The 22,067-nt window shown below is 39.1% G+C and overlaps 1 protein-coding gene across 2 annotated transcripts in view; it reads right to left on the reverse strand.

The window, feature by feature from the left end:
- ADCY1 (adenylate cyclase 1) overlaps nucleotides 1–21,122 on the reverse strand; it is a 221,490-nt gene extending 200,368 nt beyond the window's left edge. For both annotated transcript variants that reach the window (XM_034416445.3, XM_034416444.3), the window contains exon 1: nucleotides 19,530–21,122. In XM_034416445.3, the coding sequence (XP_034272336.1) occupies nucleotides 19,530–20,303 (774 nt within the window). In that variant the 5' untranslated portion in view covers nucleotides 20,304–21,122. The remainder of the gene's footprint in view (nucleotides 1–19,529) is intronic.
- Between the last annotated feature and the right edge of the window lie 945 nt (nucleotides 21,123–22,067).

Consider the following 22,067-nt stretch of genomic DNA (forward strand, 5'->3'; position numbering starts at 1 on the left):
AAAGACCCGGAGATCCAATATCCTTCGTATCTCCGGCGGCAAATTGTTCCAGAGGGCAGGAGCTGCCACAGAGAAGGTCCTCCCCTGGGGTCGCCAGCCGACATTGCCTGGCTGATGGTACCCTGAGGAGTCCCTCTCTGTGGGAGCATACTGGTCGGTGGGAGGCTATTGGCGGCAGAAGGCGGTCCCGCAAATACCCAGGTTCTATGCCATGGAACGCTTTAAAGGTGGTGACCAACACCTTGAAGCGCACCCAGAAGACCACTGGAAGCCAATGCAGCTCACACAGGAGAGGTGTCACATTTTGGACACCCCATTTTGGTGCCCCCTTGCTCCCATAATCCCCCGCGCGGCTGCATTCTGCACCAATTGGAGCCTCCAGGTGCTCCTCAAGGGGAACCCATGTAGAGAGCATTGCAGTAGTCCAGGCTGACGAGTGCTGACGAGTGCCTGAGTGACTGTGCGTAAGGAGTCCCGATTCAGAAAGGGACACAACTGGCGAATCAGGCGAACCTGATAAAAAGCCCCCTGGCCACAGCCGTCATATGCTCTTCTAAAGACAGCCGTGCATCCAGGAGGACGCCCAAGTTGCAAGCCCTGTCCGTGGGGGCCAATAACTCGCCCCCAATAGCCAGCGATGGCACCAGCTGGCTATATCGGGACGCCGGAAGCCATAGCCACTCGGTCTTGGAAGGGTTGAATCGAAGCCTGTTACACCCCATCCAGATCCGCACGGCCTCCAGGCACCGGGACATCACTTCAAAGGCATCATTGGGATGGCCTGGGGTGGAGACGTACAGCTGAGTATCATCAGCATACTGATGGAACTCCACCTCAAAGCCACAGATGATCTCACCCAACGGCTTCACATAAATGTTGAACAGAAGGGGCGAGAGGACCGACCCCTGCGGCACCCCACAAACAAGGCACCTCGGGGTCGACCTCTGTCCCCCTGCCAACACCAACTGCGACTGGTCGGAGAGATAGGAGAACCACCGCAAAACTGTGCCCCCCACTCCCAACCTCTCCAACCGGCGCAGCAGGATACCATGGTCGATGGTATCAAAAGCCGCTGAGAGATCTAACAGGACCAGGATAGAGGAGCAACCCCTATCCCAAGCCCTCCAGAGATCATCCACCAACGCGACCAATGCCGTTTCCATGCTGTGCCCAGGCCTGAAGCTGGACTGGAGCGGATCCAGATAGACAGCTTCATCCAGGTACCCAGGAAGCTGTCACGCCACCACACTCTCAACAACCTTCGCCAAAAAGGGAAGGTTGGAGACCGGACGGTAGTTAGCCAAAACAGCTGGATCCAGAGAGGGCTTCTTGAGGAGGGGCCTCACCACCGCCTCTTTCAAGGCGGATGGCAAGACACTCTCACTCAAGGAAGCGTTGATAATCACCTGGAGCCAGCCTCGCGTAAACTTCTGGGAGGCCAGCACCAACCAGGAGGGACACGGATCCAATAAACATGTGGTCGCGTTCAGCCACCCCAGTATCCTGTCCAAATGAGTTTCTTGTTCCCAAGTAGGGAAATTATTACCTGAGGTTTGTAATTTTTTGAAGTTTGGTGATAAAGGTAATGGGCCATGTTGTTTAAAATGTTGCAAAACAGCTTCAATTTCTAAAGATAAATTTACTCTAGTAGATAAAGACAAAGAATTATTAGTTTCAATATTTAAATCATTAAAGTTTACAGTAATAGAAGGCTGAAATGAGTTACTTTCAGCAGAGATAGGTAATTGAACATCGGATTGTTGATTGGAGTTGTTTGGTGTGAGAGAAGATGTAGGTGATTCAATGATAGGAGGAATAATGGAGGTGGTGGTTGTAGTTTGATTCGGAAGAGCTGCTGCGGTGGCGGCGGCTGCCGTAGAAGGTAGGTTGGCTTTTGATGCAAAGGCTGCAAAAATCGTGTGAATTTGTTGTTTGGACGGGGCATCTGTAGTGTTGGAGGTGGCAGCGGCAGCGGAGATGGCGGTATCTTCGGCGATAAGGGGGGGAGCGAGGCGGCGGCTGCAAAGACTGAAAAGGATCTTTTTACATTGGAGACAATATTGGTATCAATAGAAATATTTGCAGCTGCTGCAGCAAAATAGATGGGGAGGTCTGCAGCGGCGGCAAAAATAGAAAAATTCTGAAAATTTGAAAAAAAAATTGGGAGGATTCGAACTCGGTGCTCTGGATGAAGAAGGTAGGGAATCAGTCTGAATATCTCCAGTTGTGGGGTGGGTAGTAGGATGTATGGGGGTAAGGGGGTTGGTTGAGACTTTGTGGTCTGAAGTGGTAGACGTCATTTTGTTTAAAGTGTGGTCATATAAATTGTCGGCCATTTTGTGGACCGCATGGTGGAGTGTGGGGGTGGCCGTTTTGTCAGCCATTTTTGAAGCCATGCTTTCAGGGAAGGTGGAAGCCATATTGGAAGCAAGAAAGTCAATAGGTGAGGAGGGAGGATTTTTAATATAATGGGTGTTTGAAAAGTCAGTCTGAGAATCTATGGGTTGAAGCAAAAAATTGTCACTTACCAGGTCTGGTGAGGTTAAAAGGGTGTTTAACAGTTCAAGAGTTCTTTGAGGAGTCCAGCCTGCATTTAGCAGGCCTGTCGCATATAAAGCTTGATATAAATGTTGTTTTGGAAAAGCTTGAGAAAATAAAAGTTGGTCTGAAGTTATAGGGTTGGAACATACAAGGGATTCAGAAGGTTGAAGGCCTTGACGATAGTCATGAGGTGGAGTAGAATTGAGATCGAAGCAAGGTTGTTGTAAGCGTGGTTCTGTTCTTTCGGTGTTTGGGTGAAGAGAAAAAAAAATTGGGCCTTTCGTGAATAGGTTTGTACTTGCTGCGTAGCTTCAATAGAAAGGTTTTTTAGTCTTTTGGATAATGATTGGTGCTGTTTTCTTAAGGATACGGTTGATGCATCAATCTCTTGTAAAGATAGTTCATTCAGGTTCAAGGATTCCATGCTAGGAAAAATCTTTCTATGATTTTAAAATTTACAAAAAATTCATAGACCTGAGCAATAAGTTTTCATCATCTGCTACCATTTATCAGATATATATATTGATGGTCGTGCTCATTTGGTTCTATGAGGAAGTTATTTGATCAATACAGCTTCAGGTTCAAAAGATTGTTTTATTATTTACAAATATATACATGCATACTGTTATGTAAATAGGTTTGTTATGTAAATAGGTTTGTTTGGCGGGAAGTTTGAATTAACTGACCTTCAGCTGATTGGCTGACCACTACAGCTGCAAGGTATATAAAGGAAGCTGGCTCCCTGGGTTAGTTGCTGGAGTCTCACTATACAATAAAGAGCTGTTGTCACGAACTTCTCTGGCTTGCTGCATCCTCATTCACCCAACTTAACACATACAATAATGAACAGGGTGTCCTGTTGCATTTTTACCCTAACTGTATGACTCAGATGTTGAGAGGAGAGAGAAGTTCACGTGTTGTCTCGCTGACAGATAGATGAAAGAGAAGGAAAAAAGGGGAAGATATCCAAGTGGTTTCTAGATAAGAGTCCAATAAGAGAGTTCATTGGCTGACATAGTCACATGTGATGCTGTAAAGACTTAACTCCTTCTAGTCTCTGGTGCATCATATGCAGGCAGTATCTGACATTGGGATGATAGTAGAGCATCTGAAGCAAGAAGGAATACAGCACATCTCTAGTGATTTATTGAATATACGGGTGAAGATGGGGCCAATAGGTCAGCACAGACTTTTAAGCAAGAAGCAGTTATCTTGTCTGGGTCTGGAGCTTTTTCTGGCTTTTGTCTGTGAAATAGGTCTTGCACTTCCTTTTCTGTGATCACTAGGGGTTGTGAACCTGATGGGATGGGGTCAGTCGTAGGAGGCTTGGCTGTTGTTGGTGTGTCTGAGATGGGGGTTGTGGAGATAGGTGGCTGTAGTTTCCTTTCAAACCTGCAGTAAAACACATTCAGGTCATCTGCCAGTTGCTGATTTCCTTCAGCCTGGGAAGGAGATTTGCCATAGCCGGTGATATTTTTAAGAGTTTTCCACATTTGCTGGTTCATTTGTTGAGAACTGATTTTTAGCTTTTCAGAGTAGCTTCTTTTTGCTGCTTAGATCTCTCTTGTTAATACATTTCTGGCCTGATTGTACAGCATTTTATCACCATTATTATTATTGATGATACAATAATTTATCTTGTGCCTTTCTACAAATACATACTTCTTAAAACATTACCTAAATTAAGATTTGTTTTAGAGATTTTTCAAGTGTTGTTAAAAAGTAAAATGGATATTTGAAGTTTCTGAGGCTTGAGCCATGCATTTTGTCCATTGAACTCACTGGATAAGAATTCCATCCATTTCAATATTTGAAGGTAGCAAAATGGAGGCTAGGTAACATCAGCAAAATGGAGGCTAGGTAACTTTGAAATATATTGTAATCTTATAGTATATAGCTTTCCCTCCCACTGTTCTGGAATTCGTGGAGCAAATTTTTATTATTGTGTCTTTATGTAACGTTTCCAGAATTATCTTGAACAGTGTTCTTTAAATCAATGTAAACAATAATAACAGTAATAAATGTTACAATAACAATAAATTCTCAAGGGGAAATTAGGGAATATTATCTTTTATCCTCATATCCATAACCATCAAAGCAGAATAGTTTTCCATGAGTGAAAATCTGCCTACAGGTCTGCATAGTCAAATCATTATTGGAAATATTTAATTAAAAGCACTATGGAATAAAACACCGATACCAAAACATTCCTTTCTCAGTTAGGTTTTCCATATTGCATATGACAAAAATAAGAAAATTCATTCAGGGCTAACATTTAAACTCATACTAGGAATAAACTCATCAATGACATTGGTATATAAATACAATGTTTGATCTCTTCTCATAATCTGAAGCACAATGAAATATTGTTTATTTATTTCATTTCTATAGCCACCCAGCCATCTCAGCAAGTAACTATGAGTAGCATACATCAAGTAACACTTTTTCCCCAAGAGAGGCTTCATAATAGCCAACTTCTGAACTTTAATGAAATTTCCTAATCTAAATCTAGAATCATATATAATAGGTCTGCCAATTGCTAGAACAGTGCATATGTTATCAATTGCAAAATTGAAAAGTGTTCATAAAAGATTAATTCAATCAATAGTAGCTACTAGTTGTGAAACAATTAACAATATCTAGAATAAAGACAAGAAATTTTATCCATAAACTCCCAAGTTGCCACTGTGAACTTCAAAATCATCACTAAATGATTTTTTCTTTGATCAATCAGCTTTGGTTTGAATGCTAGATGGCATTAGACTAGTCAGTTTCAATAAAATTGCTACTGTACAAAATGAAATAGTTGCTTGAATCACAGAAATGCCACTTATTGTTTTCATTTTGAATATTAAATATAAGAACATTGATATCTTACATATACAGGTGAAACTCGAAAAATTAGAATATCGTGCAAAAGTTCATTTATTTCAGTAATGCAACTTAAAAGGTGAAACTAATATATGAGATAGACTCATTAGATACAAAGCGAGATAGTTCAAGCCTTGATTTATCATAATATTGATGATTATGGCTTACAGCTCATGAAAACCCCAAATTCACAATCTCAAAAAATTCTAAAAATTTAGAATATTACATGAAATCAATAAAACAAGGATTGTACATAGAACAATAATATCAGACCTCTGAAAAGTATAAGCATGCATATGTACTCAGTACTTGGTTTGGGCCCCTTTTGCATCAATTACTGCCTCAATGCGGTGTGGCATATATGCTATCAGCCTGTGGCACTGCTGAGGTGTTATGGAAGACCAGGATGCTTCAATAGCAGCCTTCAGCTCTTCTACATTGTTTGGTCAATAGCGGCCTTCAGCTCTTCTACATTCTCATGACTCTCATCTTTCTCTTGGCAATGCCCCATAGATTCTCTATGGGGTTCAGGTCAGGCGAGTTTGCTGGCCAATCAAGCACAGTAATCCCATGGTCATTGAACCAGGTTTTGGTACTTTTGGCAGTGTGGGCAGGTGCCAATTCCTGCTGGAAAATGAAGTCAGTATCCCCATAAAGTTCATCTGTGGAAGGAAGCATGAAGTGCTTCAAAATCTCCTAGTAGACGGCTGCATTGACCCTGGACTTAATGAAGCACAGTGGACCAACACCAGCAGATGACATGGCTCCCCAAATCAACACAGACTGTGGAAACTTCACACTGGACTTCAAACATCTTGCAGTGTGTGCCTCTCCATTCTTCCTCCAGACTCTGGGTCCTTGGTTTCCAAATTAGATGCAAAAGTTGCTCTCATCAGAAAAGAGGACTTTGGACCACTGAGCAACAGACCAGTCCTTTTTGTCTTTAGCCCAGATAAGACACTTCTGATGTTGTTTGTTGTTCAGGAGCGGCTTGACAAGAGGAATACGACATTTGAAGCCCATGTCCAGGATCCATCTGTGTGTGGTGGCTCTTGATGCACTGACTCCAGGCTCAGTCCACTCCTTGTGAATGTCCCCAAAATTTTTGAATGGCCTTTTCCTGACAATCCTCTCTGGGCTGTGGTCATCCCTGCTGCTTGTACACCTTTTTTCTTCCACACTTTCCCCTTCCACATAACTTTCTATTAATGTGCTTTGATACAGCACTTTGGGAACATCCAACGTCTTTTACAATTACTTTTTGAGGCTTTCCCTCCTTATGGGGGGTGTCAATGATGGTTTTCTGCACAACTGTCAGGTCAGCAGTCTTTCCCATGATTGTGATTCCTACTGAACAAGACAGAGACAATTTAAAGGCTCAGGAACCCTTTGCAGGTGTTAAGGCTTAATTAGCTGATTAGAGTGGGCCACTTTGAGCCTAGAATATGGAACCTTTTCACAATATTCTAATTTTCTGAGATTGTGAATTTGGGGTTTTCATGAGCTGTAAGCCATAATCATCAATATTATGACAAATCAAGTCTTGAACTATGTCGCTTTGCATGTAATGAGTCTATCTCATATATTAGTTTCACCTTTTAAGTTGCATTACTGAAATAAATGAACTTTTGCACAATAGTCTAATTTTTTGAGTTTCACCTGTACATATAGATAATATAATCTGCATTCAAACACTTTGCTTTTATATTAAAAAAATATATCTATGGTTCAACTCTAACTAGAGGTTGAATTCACACTGAAATTTTGAGATGCCAGGCTGTATGGACTTTTGTCTCATTATTGATAAATATTTTCTCCCCATTTCTGAAAAAGACAGAATGTTACTTGTTGACAAGTGAGCTAATAGCAATTTACACTTAGCACCTCCAATCACATTGATGTTGTGGGCTGTTAATAATTGCAAAAGTAATTGCAATAAAGTAAAAATTTATTGTGCTAATATTCAATATATTATCATGACCAATATTATATGGTAAGGAGTGAAAACCATAATTATTTCTAAATTTTGTTTATTTCTAAAATTTATACTGCCTCCATTTAATACTAATTAACATACCCATGGTGTATTACAACAAATGCTATTGCTAACATAACATCAAAAAAATATAATATTTTTGGGAAAGTTTTTGGTCTACACCACAAACTGCTCATAACAACAAACCTTCTTGATATCAAGATGATCCAAGTCTTTGGTATTATGCTAGAACTATTATAAATACAAGGTTTACTTGTTGTAAAGTAATATGGCAATATGCTGTAAACCGCTTACAGAGGGCTGTAAAGCACTGTGAAGTGGTATATAACTCTAAGTGCTATTGCTACTTTCAGCTCTAACTAGAAAATAGAGCTGAGCAAATGTGAGCCCTGCCTAACTGTCCTCTCAACAGTCAGCTGAGTTATACTTATATATATTTGAAGCATAATGCTTTGAGTGTTTATTAATAATACCTTTATTTCTTAATTGTATGTGGGTGGATAATTACTTCAGTCTTTTTAGAAATCATCCCAAGTGCAATTACAGATGACTGAAAGTGTCTTTGCTATAACAGAGAGAATTAATTCAGACTGAATTAATTCAGTCAAGAAATAGAGAGTCTATTATATTTGCTACAAATCACTGCAAACTATTTCATGTAAACAATTAATTCGTTATCTTGGGCCAGGCATACTGCACACTAGATGCTATGTTGCTATATAGTCGTATATTCTGTAATGGAAACCAATATAAAGGATAGGAATTTGTATTTGTAACGTATTTTGAGTTAAGTGTTTAACTAGTTTCATTTTATTTACTTCTTACTACTCAGAATCTATGGTTCTTAGAGGGAGCTCCATGGTTCAACTATCAGGAGTTATTTAGAAGAATAGAATAGAGTGCTCAAACACAGATCAAATTTAACTTATCCAAAAAACAACTTGAAAAGCAAGAGTATGAATCAGGGGGGAAAAAGTTAAGCCTCTCTCAAGTTGAATCCAATATTGTTTGCTTTCTTAGCAACAATATGTAAATAATTTACACTTGCTTTGGATGGGAGCCTATTTGGCTTTTTTGAGATTAGCCAACATCAATTAGGTGTGCCAAGTGCTGCGATAAATGCAAACTAGGAAACACCTTTGCAATAAAAATACCTTCTTCATTTGCCAGTCACAAAAGTAAAATAAATATTTATGCACTTTTCTCCAGTTGTTTGAATTTTTTCTACATCCAATCAAACTTTTCTCAATAAGTTTATAACCTAATACTAATTTATTTAAATTAAGAAAAATAAGTTTGGCAGGGTAGTCTTTAAAACTGAATAAGGTTTGCTTATAGAGAATGAGGTGAAATATGAAATGAATAGATTGCTCTATTTTAAGAGATGGTGTTCAATTATTAAAATTGCTTAAATTTGTTGGCATAACAAATTTTTCTTTTCTTTTTCTTTTCTTTTTCTTTCTCTTATTTCTTTTATACTTTTTGGTTTTTATACTTTGTATTAGTTTTATCTGTACAATGTAATTTTTAATAAAATTATTATTTAAAAAGAATAGTATCTAGAACAAATATTTAGTGAATTGTGCTATAAAAGAAGGCAAGCATCTGGTGAATGAAGTATTGAAGCATATTATATATGTAGATGGTATTTCCTCAAATACATTTAGTGAAGTAATGGGATTTTAGAGTCAAAACTATCAATATGTGACTAAGGCATCAGTCCGTATAAACCAAGAAACTGTGAATTCTAATCCCTCCTTAGGCATGAAAGCCAGCTGAATGACTTTTTCCTCAGCCAGTCTCTCTCAGCCCAACACATGTAACAGTATTATTGTTGTGGGGAAAGTATCAGGAGAAAGGAATACTCATTAAAATCAGCAGGACTTGACAGTCCAGTAAATATTTATTGGACTCCTGTGCCAAATCAATTCTATACAAGCTTTTTCTCCACTATCCATTGGTCAGATTATCAATAATATATTACATCTCATTGTATTTTGGGAATGACATTAACAATCAGCTTCAAATTCAACAACAAAAATAAAAATCCTTTTCTAAAGAAATATATTGTTCAGTTAGTATAGATACACCTATAGAATGTCTAAAATATGGAATTATGAGTAGGGACATACGAAGAACTTATAACTAATATTAACCATTCAGTTTATATTTTAAAAAATATGCACTGATAAAACTACTTATAGTATATAGTTAAATGTGTTAAAATTTCAACCAGAACATTTTAAAAGTTATGATGTGTATAGTGATGAACATTTTCCTCCTTGAAATGTACCATATTTTTCAGACTATAAAACACCCCGGACTATAACACGCACCTAGGTTTTGGGGAGGAAAACAAGAAAAAAAATCTGCCTCTGTCTCTCAGCATCCATCCGGTATTCGTCTGGCCCGTTTGCTGCTGCTGCTGCTGCTGCCCATTCACCACAGCACCTAGTTTTTGGGAGGAAAATAAGAAAAAAAAATCTGCCTCTGTCTCCCAGCATCCATCCAGTACTCATTGGGCCTGTTCGCTGCGGCCTATTTGCCGTGGCTGTCCATTCGCCATGGCTGCTAAGGCCTGTTTGGTGCGGCCCATTCGCTACCACGGCCTATTTACTACGGCCCATTCGCCTTCACCACTGCGGCCCATTCACCTTCACCACCACGGGCTGTTCGCCACCATCACAGCCCATTCTAGAATAGCTGATTGGTGCCACACCAAACCCTCTCCCCCGCCACGATATTCGCTGTATAAGACACAAAGACTTTTCCATCCACTTGTTTTTGGGGGAAAGTGTGTCTTATACTCCGAAAAATGTGGTATATATTGTTTAACATCTATTGCATAATTCAATTTTCTTGGTACCTTTCCTTTAGCAGGAAGGACCCAATTGAATCCACAAGAATACTCAAACTGCAATAAAGCTATCTAGAAATGATGCCATTTTGATTTTGCTTCCATGATTCTGAGTAGATGATATTCAGTAAGTTCATATACCATTTGAGAACAAATTAAATGTTCTTTATTCTATCTTGGATTCTCAAAAACAGAAACTAAAACCCAAACCATAACATCTAGGTTCTGACTATTTTTTGTGATATTTCATAAGTTTATCAGTATCTTCTGTAAAAATGTTATATTCCAATGCTACATTGTCTTACAATATACTTGGTTCTAAAAGTGATGTGCCTAGATGTCTGTAGAAGTTCAGAAGGGGAGAAAATACAAAATATACAGTACATGATGATTTTATTATGCTAATGCCATTGATTCATATATTTGTGCCAGAACTGGGACACAAGTATATTTATATAGTGCCATCATCACATGTGCCATTCTTTTGATGTCATTTTGGATTCCTGAAGATATTGCTGGTGGTGGTGGCTGCTCAAAAACAAAAATTACAGACTTTGTGCAGAGATTTTTCTGCTGAACTTGCATTTCCCCTCCCCCTTCCCTTCTACTTCCTGTTGTATTAATTTTGCTTGTATCTCCATTTCCCTAAATTTCTTGTGATATCTTCTGTTAGTTTCAGAACGTTGTTTGGAATCTTTGAACATTCCACAACAGTTATATATTAATTCTCTGCTTTAAACTAATTGTACATGTTTGAGACTCTTCCGTTCCTTTAAGTATTTTTTATAACCGAAACATTATGCAAATATGTAACAGTACTGTACATATTCATATACTGTACATATTTGTGTAATGTTTTGGTTATAAAAAATACTTGCGCACATATCCCAAAGATGCTTTTTCAAGAGGCAACTGGACTTGGTTTTTCTTCAGAGACATTTTTCTTCTCATCCAAGAAATTTCTTCAGTTCTGACTGGATGGTGGGGAGTGGAAGGATTTATATTCCTTGCAGAAAGCTGGTCATTTGCATTATTTTAGAATCATTGAGGCCTCTGAGTGAGACAACCATATCCTGGATGACTGAGAATCTCCATAGACATTTAGCTATGCACTTTGGGATGAACACCCTTTGAATGGTGCGGGAGTAAGTGGATTTCCAGAAAAAAAATTGCAGACTACAGGAATCATTTCTGCTTCAGTTTGAGATGCAGACAACACAGACTCATCCCAACAGCCTCCACCTGTGTTCAACAGTGAAGGGACACAGGGCAAAAAACGTCCTGCAGAAAGCACAGCTCCACAACACAGTCCTCTCAGCAATTCCAAGAAAGCTCCACAGCCATTTGCACTACTCAGGTGACCCTGAGGACACAGACAAACTTCCAAGTGGACTCAACAACTATCTAAAAAGAATGCAAATGACCAGCTGTCTGCAAGGATTATAAATCCTTCCATTCTCCATCATCCAGTCTTGGATGAGAAGCAAAATGTCTTCAAAGAAAAACAAGTAAGTCCAGTTGCCTTTGGGACAAGCACGTTTGGGACTACGACCATAGAAGTATCTATGGATGAATCTCCATAGACACTTGAGCACATAGTAAATTTAAAATTTATTGCATTGATTCATAACAATTTCTTAAATTAGCTTGAATGTTTGCAATTATTATTTGATATAATTATCAAATCAAATTTGTCAAGTAGTTTAAATTTTTTAGCAGTTAAATGTTAAATCAGTGAAAACTTAATGATATGTTTCATTGATTCCCTTTTATTCTGCAGTTACTTTTACAGATAATTATTTTACCTGCTAATCTAAGTAAATGAACAAAAACCTCATAGTGAGTCCAATCAGGCCAGGAAAATAAATAGAATGCTAACCATTTCCCAATATATTATTTGTGAAAAGAAAATTAAACCATAACCCAAAAGATCCTATATGGATTAATAATAGATTGTGCTGTATTATTAAGATGTTATTCAACAGCAATTCATTAATGAATCAAGATGCTGAATATTTTTTAAAAAAATGCTTGAATAGAAATCAGAAAACTGAAGAAGTTTGGCAAAACAGTGAAAATCACACAAAATCTGAGATACCATTTTGTTAGAAAATGTGTTTTATTTCACTGACATTCTTATTCAAATCTAAAACTCTGCAAACTTACTTTTATATGAAACAATTAAGTTTTTATGATCCATATCAAAGAAGTTATATAGTCATAAAATGTATAGATTCTAATTTATATAAAGAGAATGTATTCATCAATAATTCTTCTTTTATTTTGAAATTCTTCTTATAAATAGCAAAGGAACATGGATGGCTATATTGATCACAGCACTAAAAGCCAGTGATTAATCATCTAAAAATTAAAGTAAAAAAGAATAAGTTTTAATTTAAAACAAGCAATATCATATTAGATTTAAATTCTTATTACGTGCATGAAAGAAAATTTTGAATATTTTGCTACTAAGATCAATAAACAATTTATTTTTCCCACTTAAATTTCCTTTGAATTTAGTTTGAAAAATACTAATCATATAATGCAAAATGTATTATATTACAGTATATTTTTCTATCACAGAGAATATATAGATAGGAACGAATTAGTTTATTGCAATTATTGTACTTACATTGTACCCTGTTGAATTTACCAATGTACTGAAATAGGCTATTGATTAATTCAATATGGTAATTAGAAAAATTGCCATCCCTAATAATTTTTCATCATTAGATGATCATTCAATCTTAGCCAGACAAGATTTTTTAAAATATTTTTGGTAATAATAAGCAAAGAGAGATTGAGTGGTATGCATAAGTAAATAAAGTAAAAAGCTGTACAGGTATCATATCAAAATCAAGACGTCTCTATTCAGTATAACATGGCTGATATCAATCTCTTTGTTTCCCATTGTGATACAATTTACTGGCAATCTTCTTATAAAACTAAGCATGAAAGATAAAAATAGTTTTAAATATACAGACTCAATTAATATAGTAATATTTTTATGTTAAGCAGTTCTCATAGTTCATTCATGGAGATATCTCAATTTGCAATGGCCAAGAACTGTTCTGGGTGCAAGGTATTTGAAACTCTTGATGACAGAATTACCCTATCATTTTTCTGAACTCCTTATTGTTGGTTCTACTTGTTTCTTGGTTGTCTATGAAATCTTTTAGTCCCTTTCACATATAAATTAACTTAATTTCCTAGTACAATGATTGTTCTTATACAGTCAGGTCCAGAAATATTGGGAGATCGACACAATTCTAACATCTTTGGCTCTATACACCACCACAATGGAGTTGGAATGAAACAAACACAATGTGCTTTAACTGCAGACTGTCAGCTTTAATTTGAGGGTATGTACATCCAACTCAGGTGAACGGTGTAGGACTTACAGCAGTTTGCATATGTGCCTCCCACTTGTTAAGAGACCAAAGGTAATGGGACAGAATAATAATCATAAATCAAACTTTCCCTTCTTAATACTTGGTTGCAAATCCTTTGCAGTCAATCACAGCCTGAAGTCTGGAATGCATAGACATCACCAGACGCTGGCTTTCATCCCTGGTGATGCTCTGCCAATCCTCTACTGCAACTGTCTTCAGTTCCTGCTTGTTCTTGGGGCATTTTCCCTTCAGTTTTGTCTTCAGCAAGTGAAATGCATGCTCAATGGGATTCAGGTCAGGTGATTGACTTGGCCATTGCATAACATTCCACTTCTGTCCCTTCAAAAACTCTGGTTGCTTTTGCAGTATGCTTTGGGTCATTGTCCATCTGCACTGTGAAGCGTCATCCAATGAGTTCTGCAGCATTTGGCTGAATGTGAGCAGATAATATTGCCCGAAATACTTCAGAATTCATCCTTCTGCTTTTGTCAGCAGTCACATCATCAATAAGTACAAGAGAACTAGTTGGCAGCCATACATGCCCACGCCATGACACTACCACCACCATGCTTCACTGATGAGGTGGTATGCTTAGGATCATGAGCAGTTCCTTTCCTTCTCCATACTCTGTATTCACTCTGGTGAAGTCTTCTCTTGATTGTTGACTTTGACACACATACACCTACCTCCTGGAGAGTGTTCTTGATCTGGCCAACTGTTGTGAAGGGTGTTTACTTCACCAGGGAAAGAATTCTTCGGTCATCCACCACAGTTGTTTTCTGTGGTCTCCTGGGTCTTTTGGTGTTGCTGAGCTCACCAGTGCGTTCCTTCTTTTTGAGAATGTTCCAAACAGTTGTTTTGGCCATGCCTAATGTTCTTGCTATCTCTCTGATGGGTTTGTTTTGTTTTTTCAGTCTAATGATGGCTTGCTTCACTGATAGTGACAGCTCTTTGGATCTCATCTTGAGAGTTGACAGCAACAGATTCCAAATGCAAATAGCACACTTGAAATGAACTCTGGGCCTTTTATCTGCATATTGTAATTGGGGTAATGAGGGAATATCATACACCTGGCCATGGAACAGCTGAGAAGCCAATTGTCCCATTACCTTTGGTCCCTTAACAAGTGGGAGGTACATATGCAAACTGCTGTAAGTCCTACACCATTCACCTGAGTTGGATGTACATACCCTCAAATTAAAGCTGACAGTCTGCAGTTAAAGCACATTGTGTTTGTTTCATTCCAACTCCATTGTGGTGGTGTATAGAGCCAAAGATGTTAGAATTGTGTTGATGTCCCAATATTTCTGGACCTGACTGAATCTTCCATTTTCAGATGTGGAATGAATATCATTTTAAACAGGCCTCACCTGAGGTACTTATTGGAACACTGGCTATAAGAAAATCCACTTCATCTCTGCACAGAACCCTTGATAGATCCAGCATGAATCTCAGGAACCATTCTGATAGTCTTTCAAATTAAGGGATTCATGGAGATGTTTTGTCTGGGAGCCCTTAAAATCCTGGAGATACTATTAATGCACTGATAACATATATAAGGGATAAATTCAACTGCGTTAGGGATGACTATTTGGTTGCAAATTGAGATGCCATACTTGATTATTAAATCAAATGTCTACTCCCTTTTGCAAAAAGTATAAGGGGAAAAAGCATACACAAATTGCTCTGTTTTATTTAAACTATTCTTCCATTTTAGTTCTTAACTTCCATAAAAATACCTGAGGATTAAATAACATAAAATATTGATTCTTTATTTTCCTACTGTATAGCATGAGTTATTTAACACAGATGTGATATCCTTTGCTATAAAAGAATAATAGTAAAAAACAATGCCATCTTCTGGAAACCAGGCATAATCTGGGCAGTTGCTTTCTAATTTAATGGATATATTGTGATTCACCCAGAGTCTTATTGGAATTGGCCTTAGCAAATCTAGTATGTACATACATACATACAATTTCATTGGCAGTTGGATGTTGGCAGTTGGAAATCAAGTATTCCATTATGGATGAGCTACTGCTTTGCCCCAGTAGCCTTGGTTCGAACTAACCAAGCAGTTCGAAAGAATGCAAATGCAAGTAGATAAATAGGTACCATTTTGGTGGGAAGGTAACAGCATTCCATGTGACTCAGCATAGTCATGCTGGCCCCGTATATGTTATATATGTCAAATCATCAAGTTTCCTTCAACTGGTTAAAACTAAGCTATCTAATATTATCAAAAATAATTTAACATCCCAGGATGGGGAGGAGCAGCAGCAACACCGCAAGGAAAGTGGTATTTAAATTGGATAATTAAATGAATAAACAAATAAAAATGAAAGTTCTCTTTCTTGAAGCAGCATATAAAACACGTTTGCCATGAGCAAACTAAATTGATTTAAACCAGGTTATTTACATGTATATTTGAATGAAAATGATTCTTATATGGAAATTCTACATCCAATTAGGTGGCCTAAATCCTATTGAAATCAGGATCTAATGACACAGCTACCAACCAAAAATTAGATTGGAAAGAAATCGTACTGGAGAAAAAGAGTGGGAGTGTTACATTCACCTGTTTTTGTGGATCAGTTCCATCTGTCGAAAATGCTACAAGAAATGTCCTGATGATGGTGATTTCATTGGAATGTCCCAACTAAAGATGATTTTGCCTCAGGTTTTGGATCCACTGAGTCCAAATTATTCAGTGCCTCCAGCCAAAAAGAGGTCTGAGACTGGCCCTAAGCTACCTTAGTTTAGAGTTTCCATAACTATTTTTCTTTCCAGTGTTTCCAGTTAACACTGATATAAAAGAAACATACAAAACGTCTAGTGGGCTGAAAATTGAGCAAAAGGATTCATCCTATCCATAATGCAAAAATTTTAGCAGTGATGTGCTAAATGTGAAATCAGATGGAACAACCGATACTTTAATGACTTAGATTTGGAGAAATCTTAAATCTTTTTATTAAGAAGGGAGTCACATTTCTCTGTGGAGTTTCTTATGAGTAAATATAATTAAATCAAAACTGTTCACCTATTATAAGGGAGATGTATTTACTTCCTTAATAAATAGATGAGAGGAGAAACAAGGCAAAACAGTTGTAAATTGATTACTAAACATACTAGCTGAAAACACTGGAAAGAGAAATGGTTATCTTTTTATGATATTCAAACAAAGAAAAACTTTGCTCCATCTATTTTTCAAAGACATTATATGCTATCAAACATCTTCATTTGCTTTTCAAATGAAATGTTTAAGGGTTTCTTGTTATATTTTATAGTACAATTGCTTTGAAAACTAGTGATTTATTTGAAAATTCTTAATTACTGTTTAAATTTCAATTGCCCACATATTTTCCCTTCATTGAATCTGTAAATCATGAATTTAAAAATAGACTACTAGATTATCTGGACAAATCATAATGCTCAGCTTATCTCTCTGTCTCTCTCTCTCCTCTCTCTCTCCCTCCCTCCCTCCCCTTGAAAAATATACAATTTATTTTGTCAATCAGTTCAAAAGCAGTGGGCAAAGAGTAATCCTGTATAAATTGTCTGGCTACATATATTTCATTGAGGTACATACATACATGTCAACTTTATGGGTAAAAATGCAGAACAAAAACTTGCTACAAACCATAGGCATGATTTAATGCCTACGCTTGTGGGTTATGTTCATGGTTGTGGTAGAGGGTGTTTATATTTGTGTGTCATGACAATATATTCAGTCAAGGAAAACAACCTCAGAAAGCACAATAGAAGGTTGTTTCCTTTTGTAGTATTCTCTGATCAAAATAGATTCTCTATTCTCTCTTTAAAAAACAATCTGTGCACTGTCAAACACAACAGTAAATAGATGCCCATCTTTCTTTAAGCTCTTTCACCTTAGATTCAAAATAGATATAAAATTATATATGGAAACTAGCCTTGTTAACATGCTGGTCCAGCAAACTCAAACCTGCAAACCATCCCTATTCTTTTCTTTTATTCACAGTACAAGTGTGTAAATCTGTAGACACCTGAGGAAGCCCTGAAGAACTATAAATAGCTTTTTCTGAGGCAGGGGGAGGGGAAATAGCACATTCCTAAAGATGGTGCAGAGCAGCTTTTTGAACAAATTATTCAGGAAAGAAAATGACTTAAGAAGTTAAACAGAATGATATTATACATAGAGTGTGAAAGAAAAATCTGTTGCCACTAAGAAGGATCCAATAGAAAAACCAAGACAGGTGGAAGGATTTTGTCATAGGGATAAGGAACAAGGGGGGGAAGAAAATATCAGGAAACTGGGGAAAGGGATGGTGTGTGTGTGTGTGTGTGTGTGTGTGTGTGTGTGTACACACAATACATGCACACACACAAAAATCTTTTCCCAGTTCAAATATATATATTTGAATAGTAATAAAACCAGTGGTGTGGAAGGATTTTCTCTTTGGAGGAACATGAGGGGGAAGAAAATATCAGGAAACTGGGGAAAGGGATGGTACATATGCATGCATGCATGCGTGTGTGCACACAAACACACACAATACATGCAGAAACACACAAAATCCCTTCCCCCAGTTCAAATATTTATATTTGAATAGTAATAAAATTAGTGGTTTGCCTTTCTAACGTTTTCATAGAAAGAAGTAATTTCCTTAATTATTAATTCCTCACTGTCAACCCACAGATAGCCTAATTCAAACTTTCTTGTATCCTGGGGGTAAGCCATCACACTAGAAACTGGAAGATCATGAATTCTAGTCCTGCCTTAGGCACAAAATCAGTTGGGTGACCTCTGGATATAATAAAGTAGAATTTATGACAAAATGCAATCTTCCTGTATTTCACAATAGTCTCAAAACATTCTGGAAGGTTGCTTAATATTAGTCAAATTATTCTTTTTCCAGGCAGAGTCACCCCAAATTCTACAACTGGCTGGCTGGCTGATTTTATGTACATATAAAATATAGAATCAGTTTGTTGTAGTGGTTAAGGCATCAGAATAGAATCTTGGAAACCATGAATTCTAATTCTTAAGTACAAATCTGGGTGACCTTGGGCCTGTCATTCTCTCTCAGCCCTACAAAGGAGGCAATGGCAAACCACTTCTGAAAAACCTTGCCCATAAAACTGTAGCTCATGCAGTTTCTGAGAATTAGGCACAATTGGAAGAAGAAAAAATAATGATCCATCCACCATATTCTACTCCCAACCCACTTTTGTCTCATTTAAAATATCCCCAAATTAGGCATGGGATAATGGCTGCACATATATTCACAGAGAAAGATATGCTTCAGAGTACCAATTCAACACTTTATCATATCCTTTATGTTCTTAGAAAACAAATAGCATATATACTTATTGAGACATGTAAAACAGTTATTGATACCATTAATATATGATTTAAGAGGAGCTCATGCTAATATCAACTCTACTCCTTACTTCTACCAGTTGCCCTCAACAAATATTATGCTCTAACCTGTAAGAGAAGCAATTTCACATGCATCCAATATCCAAAAAACATACAACACTTCACATCATAAACTGCAAATCATGTTGCAATTCCAAGCCTTTTGGTTAGAGATTTTCAAAACATGTAATTTGTCAAACAATTTTTGAAAAATAAATTTGCTACTTGTTTAATAGAATAGTATGATTGCAAAGACTGTTTGCATTCATGAGAATCTTGAAAATGAATACCAGAAATAAACTTATTTTAAAAATGTACACTCTGTCACAATTTTTAAGAAACAGATTGTGCTTGTTTGCCCTATCCTTATCAGAAGACACTATACTGTGGACATTTTTTAGCATTTTCCCCCTTCCCCCTCTTGAAGATTGAAGAACAACCTGGTGAGGAACTGTTTGGGGGAAACCTACTCACCGTCTTCCAGAGGGGCTGCCTCTTGGCACTGACTGAAGTGGCAGTGACTATGAGATGGGAGACGGACACTATCAAACCGAAGACAATGGCCAGGAGAGTGCGGACGGGCAAAAGGGAGTAGGAGACGAAGATGACCAGCATGAGCTGCCACATACCCTGCTCGGGGGCGCTGGGTGGCTCCATGCCATAGGCGCCTACCGAGAAAGGGCAGCAGAGGAAAGCGAAGGTAAAGCTGAAAAGCAAGGTGAGCTTCACTATCTGCTGCAGCTGTGTGACTTGCAGGTACTTAACATTGGTGACAATGAAGAGGGAGAGGAAGATGATACAGTGTACCGGATGGGAGCCCTTGGAAATAGTCAGGCTGGGGCCCGAAAGCAGCTCCAACAGCGCCAAGCTGGCCGTTAGCGCGATCAGCACGGCCAGCGCTTTGAGTGTGGACGTCTGTTCCAGCTTCAGATTGTAATTCTGGAAGAGCGACTCGAGTTCCTTGCAGTCGAACTGGTCCTCACAGGCGACGCCGTCCAGGAAGGGTACCGGGGGACCCTCTCCGACAGTTCTCACTGCCGCGGCCACAGCTCCGGAGGTGCTGCTACTACTGCCTGCAGCCGACGGAGGTGGTGGCGGCGGCGGCTGCGCCGCCAACGGCGGGCCGGGTGTGGAGGAGCAGCAGCAACAGCAGCAGCAGCGGCGGAGGCGGCAACATTTCTTCTTCCTCGTCTTTTTGCTCTTCTTGACTTTCTGAAGCGGCATTTCTTCCATGTCAGGGCCATTCATAAACCCCGCAGAGGGAAAGCTCCTCCGCTGCTTCGGCCACTGTCGCTCCCGTCGCTCAGCTCTGGAAAGAAACCGGGGGAAGAGGGGCGGGAGGGGGGCGGCGGCTGCTGCTTTTTTGAGAACGCGGGAAAGCGGTAATGGGGGTGGCGAGCAGAAGCGGTTCTAGACACTGAAAGCCGACCGAAAAGAGAGCAGCAGTCCCCGGAGGCAGCCCACCCGCTGAGCCGCCGCCACACGCAACAGCAACCGCCGGAGAGGTCCTGTTTTCCGATGGCCTCAGAGCGACTTTCGGAGGCGCAAAGTCACTCTCACTAGGCTCCGGGCTGCCGCTGCTGCTGCTTCTAATTCAACGCGCGGTGTTCCCTGCTCGCACTACATAGCTAATAGCTTCTCGCCCCCCACACTCGGCTTTCCTAGGCTGCAGCTTGCAGGGGCTACAATCCCCGAATGGCTTTGTCCGAAGACAGAAAAGCCAGCAAAAAAGAGGAACGACTGAGAGACAAAAGACGAGGATTGGCAAAAGACTCGATCCACAGGCTGGTTTGATCAGAGGCGGCAATTTGGAAGATACGGTGGTAGGAGGGAGACACAAGCATGCTGGTTCCTAGGGAATTAGTCGAAGCAATAAGAGCTCAACCCTCCCACCAAATTTAAAAGCAAATTTAAAAAAAAAATCTTCCTAATAATAATTATAGAGAGAGAGTTAAATTAAGAGGATTCCAAAAATGACAGAGGCAGAGCAAGGGAGAGAAAAAGAGTAAGTGAGGGAAATATCGAGACAGGGGAAGACAGGAGGGTGATCCCCTTTCTACGTCCAAAAGCATTTTAACTGAGGAAGCGACCTGCGCCTGCGCACCGTTTTGGCTTGAGAAACCAGGCGCGTCTGTCCAATCTTAATAGATTGCCGGAGGGGGGGAGAGAAATGTCCGTTTGACGTTTTAACAGGATCGTGTCCGAGTTTGATGCCTCCACCCCACCCCACCTCCTTAGCTTTCTCCTAATTCTTGGTCCTCCTCCATTTCTCCATCACGCATATTCGTGCTCTTATTCCCCTTCACCGATCAAAACGCGTGAGGGCTTTTTTTTTTTAACTTTGTGTCACGCCTTCCTGCCAACAGATTAGAATGGACACCTGGTAGTGCATGCAGTATCGGCAGCAAACGGGCTGTAGTACACGAGAGAGAGGAAAATGGCAAGTGGGGAGATTTTAGTGACATAGTCAGGGGCAGGAGGGGAGCTGGTCTCTTGGCATGATTTCTTTTATAAAAGTTAGCTCGGACGACGCAAGAGATCCCTGAATACATCGCCATTTAAAATTTACCTGCAAAACGAATCTCATTAGTTTCCCAGTCTAACTAGGAAGGATAAGTGCATTCATAACATTTAAATATTCTGAAAGGGAGATGAATTCTTCAAAGCAGTGTCCACAAAGAAGCAACTTTTATGTCGGAATGGCTTCTTTCCAAGGTTTAAGGAGAACGGGAATCACCCTTTCAGCATTCTAGCCCTTTTCAGATTTTCGAGATCCGGGTGTGCGCGCATACACAAAGAACTGCAGTTACCATTTTGTTAGGTTCCCTCGCATTCTTTAATGCCATACAGTAGAACAGGACAAAAACAGCCTCTGTTCAAATGGCAAGCACCTCAGCTGCTGGGGAATGAGATCGCTGCTGCCACCTGGGTAGCTGTTAACTACCTCCTTACTACAACTGCCCTCCTTTGTAAGCAGTCTGATAAATGTCTGCTTAAGTGAATTAGCAGATA

This window comes from Pantherophis guttatus, chromosome 4 (assembly GCF_059756535.1).
Source record: "Pantherophis guttatus breed Tessera chromosome 4, ASM5975653v1, whole genome shotgun sequence".
In the NCBI taxonomy this organism is placed as follows: Eukaryota; Metazoa; Chordata; class Lepidosauria; order Squamata; family Colubridae; genus Pantherophis; species Pantherophis guttatus.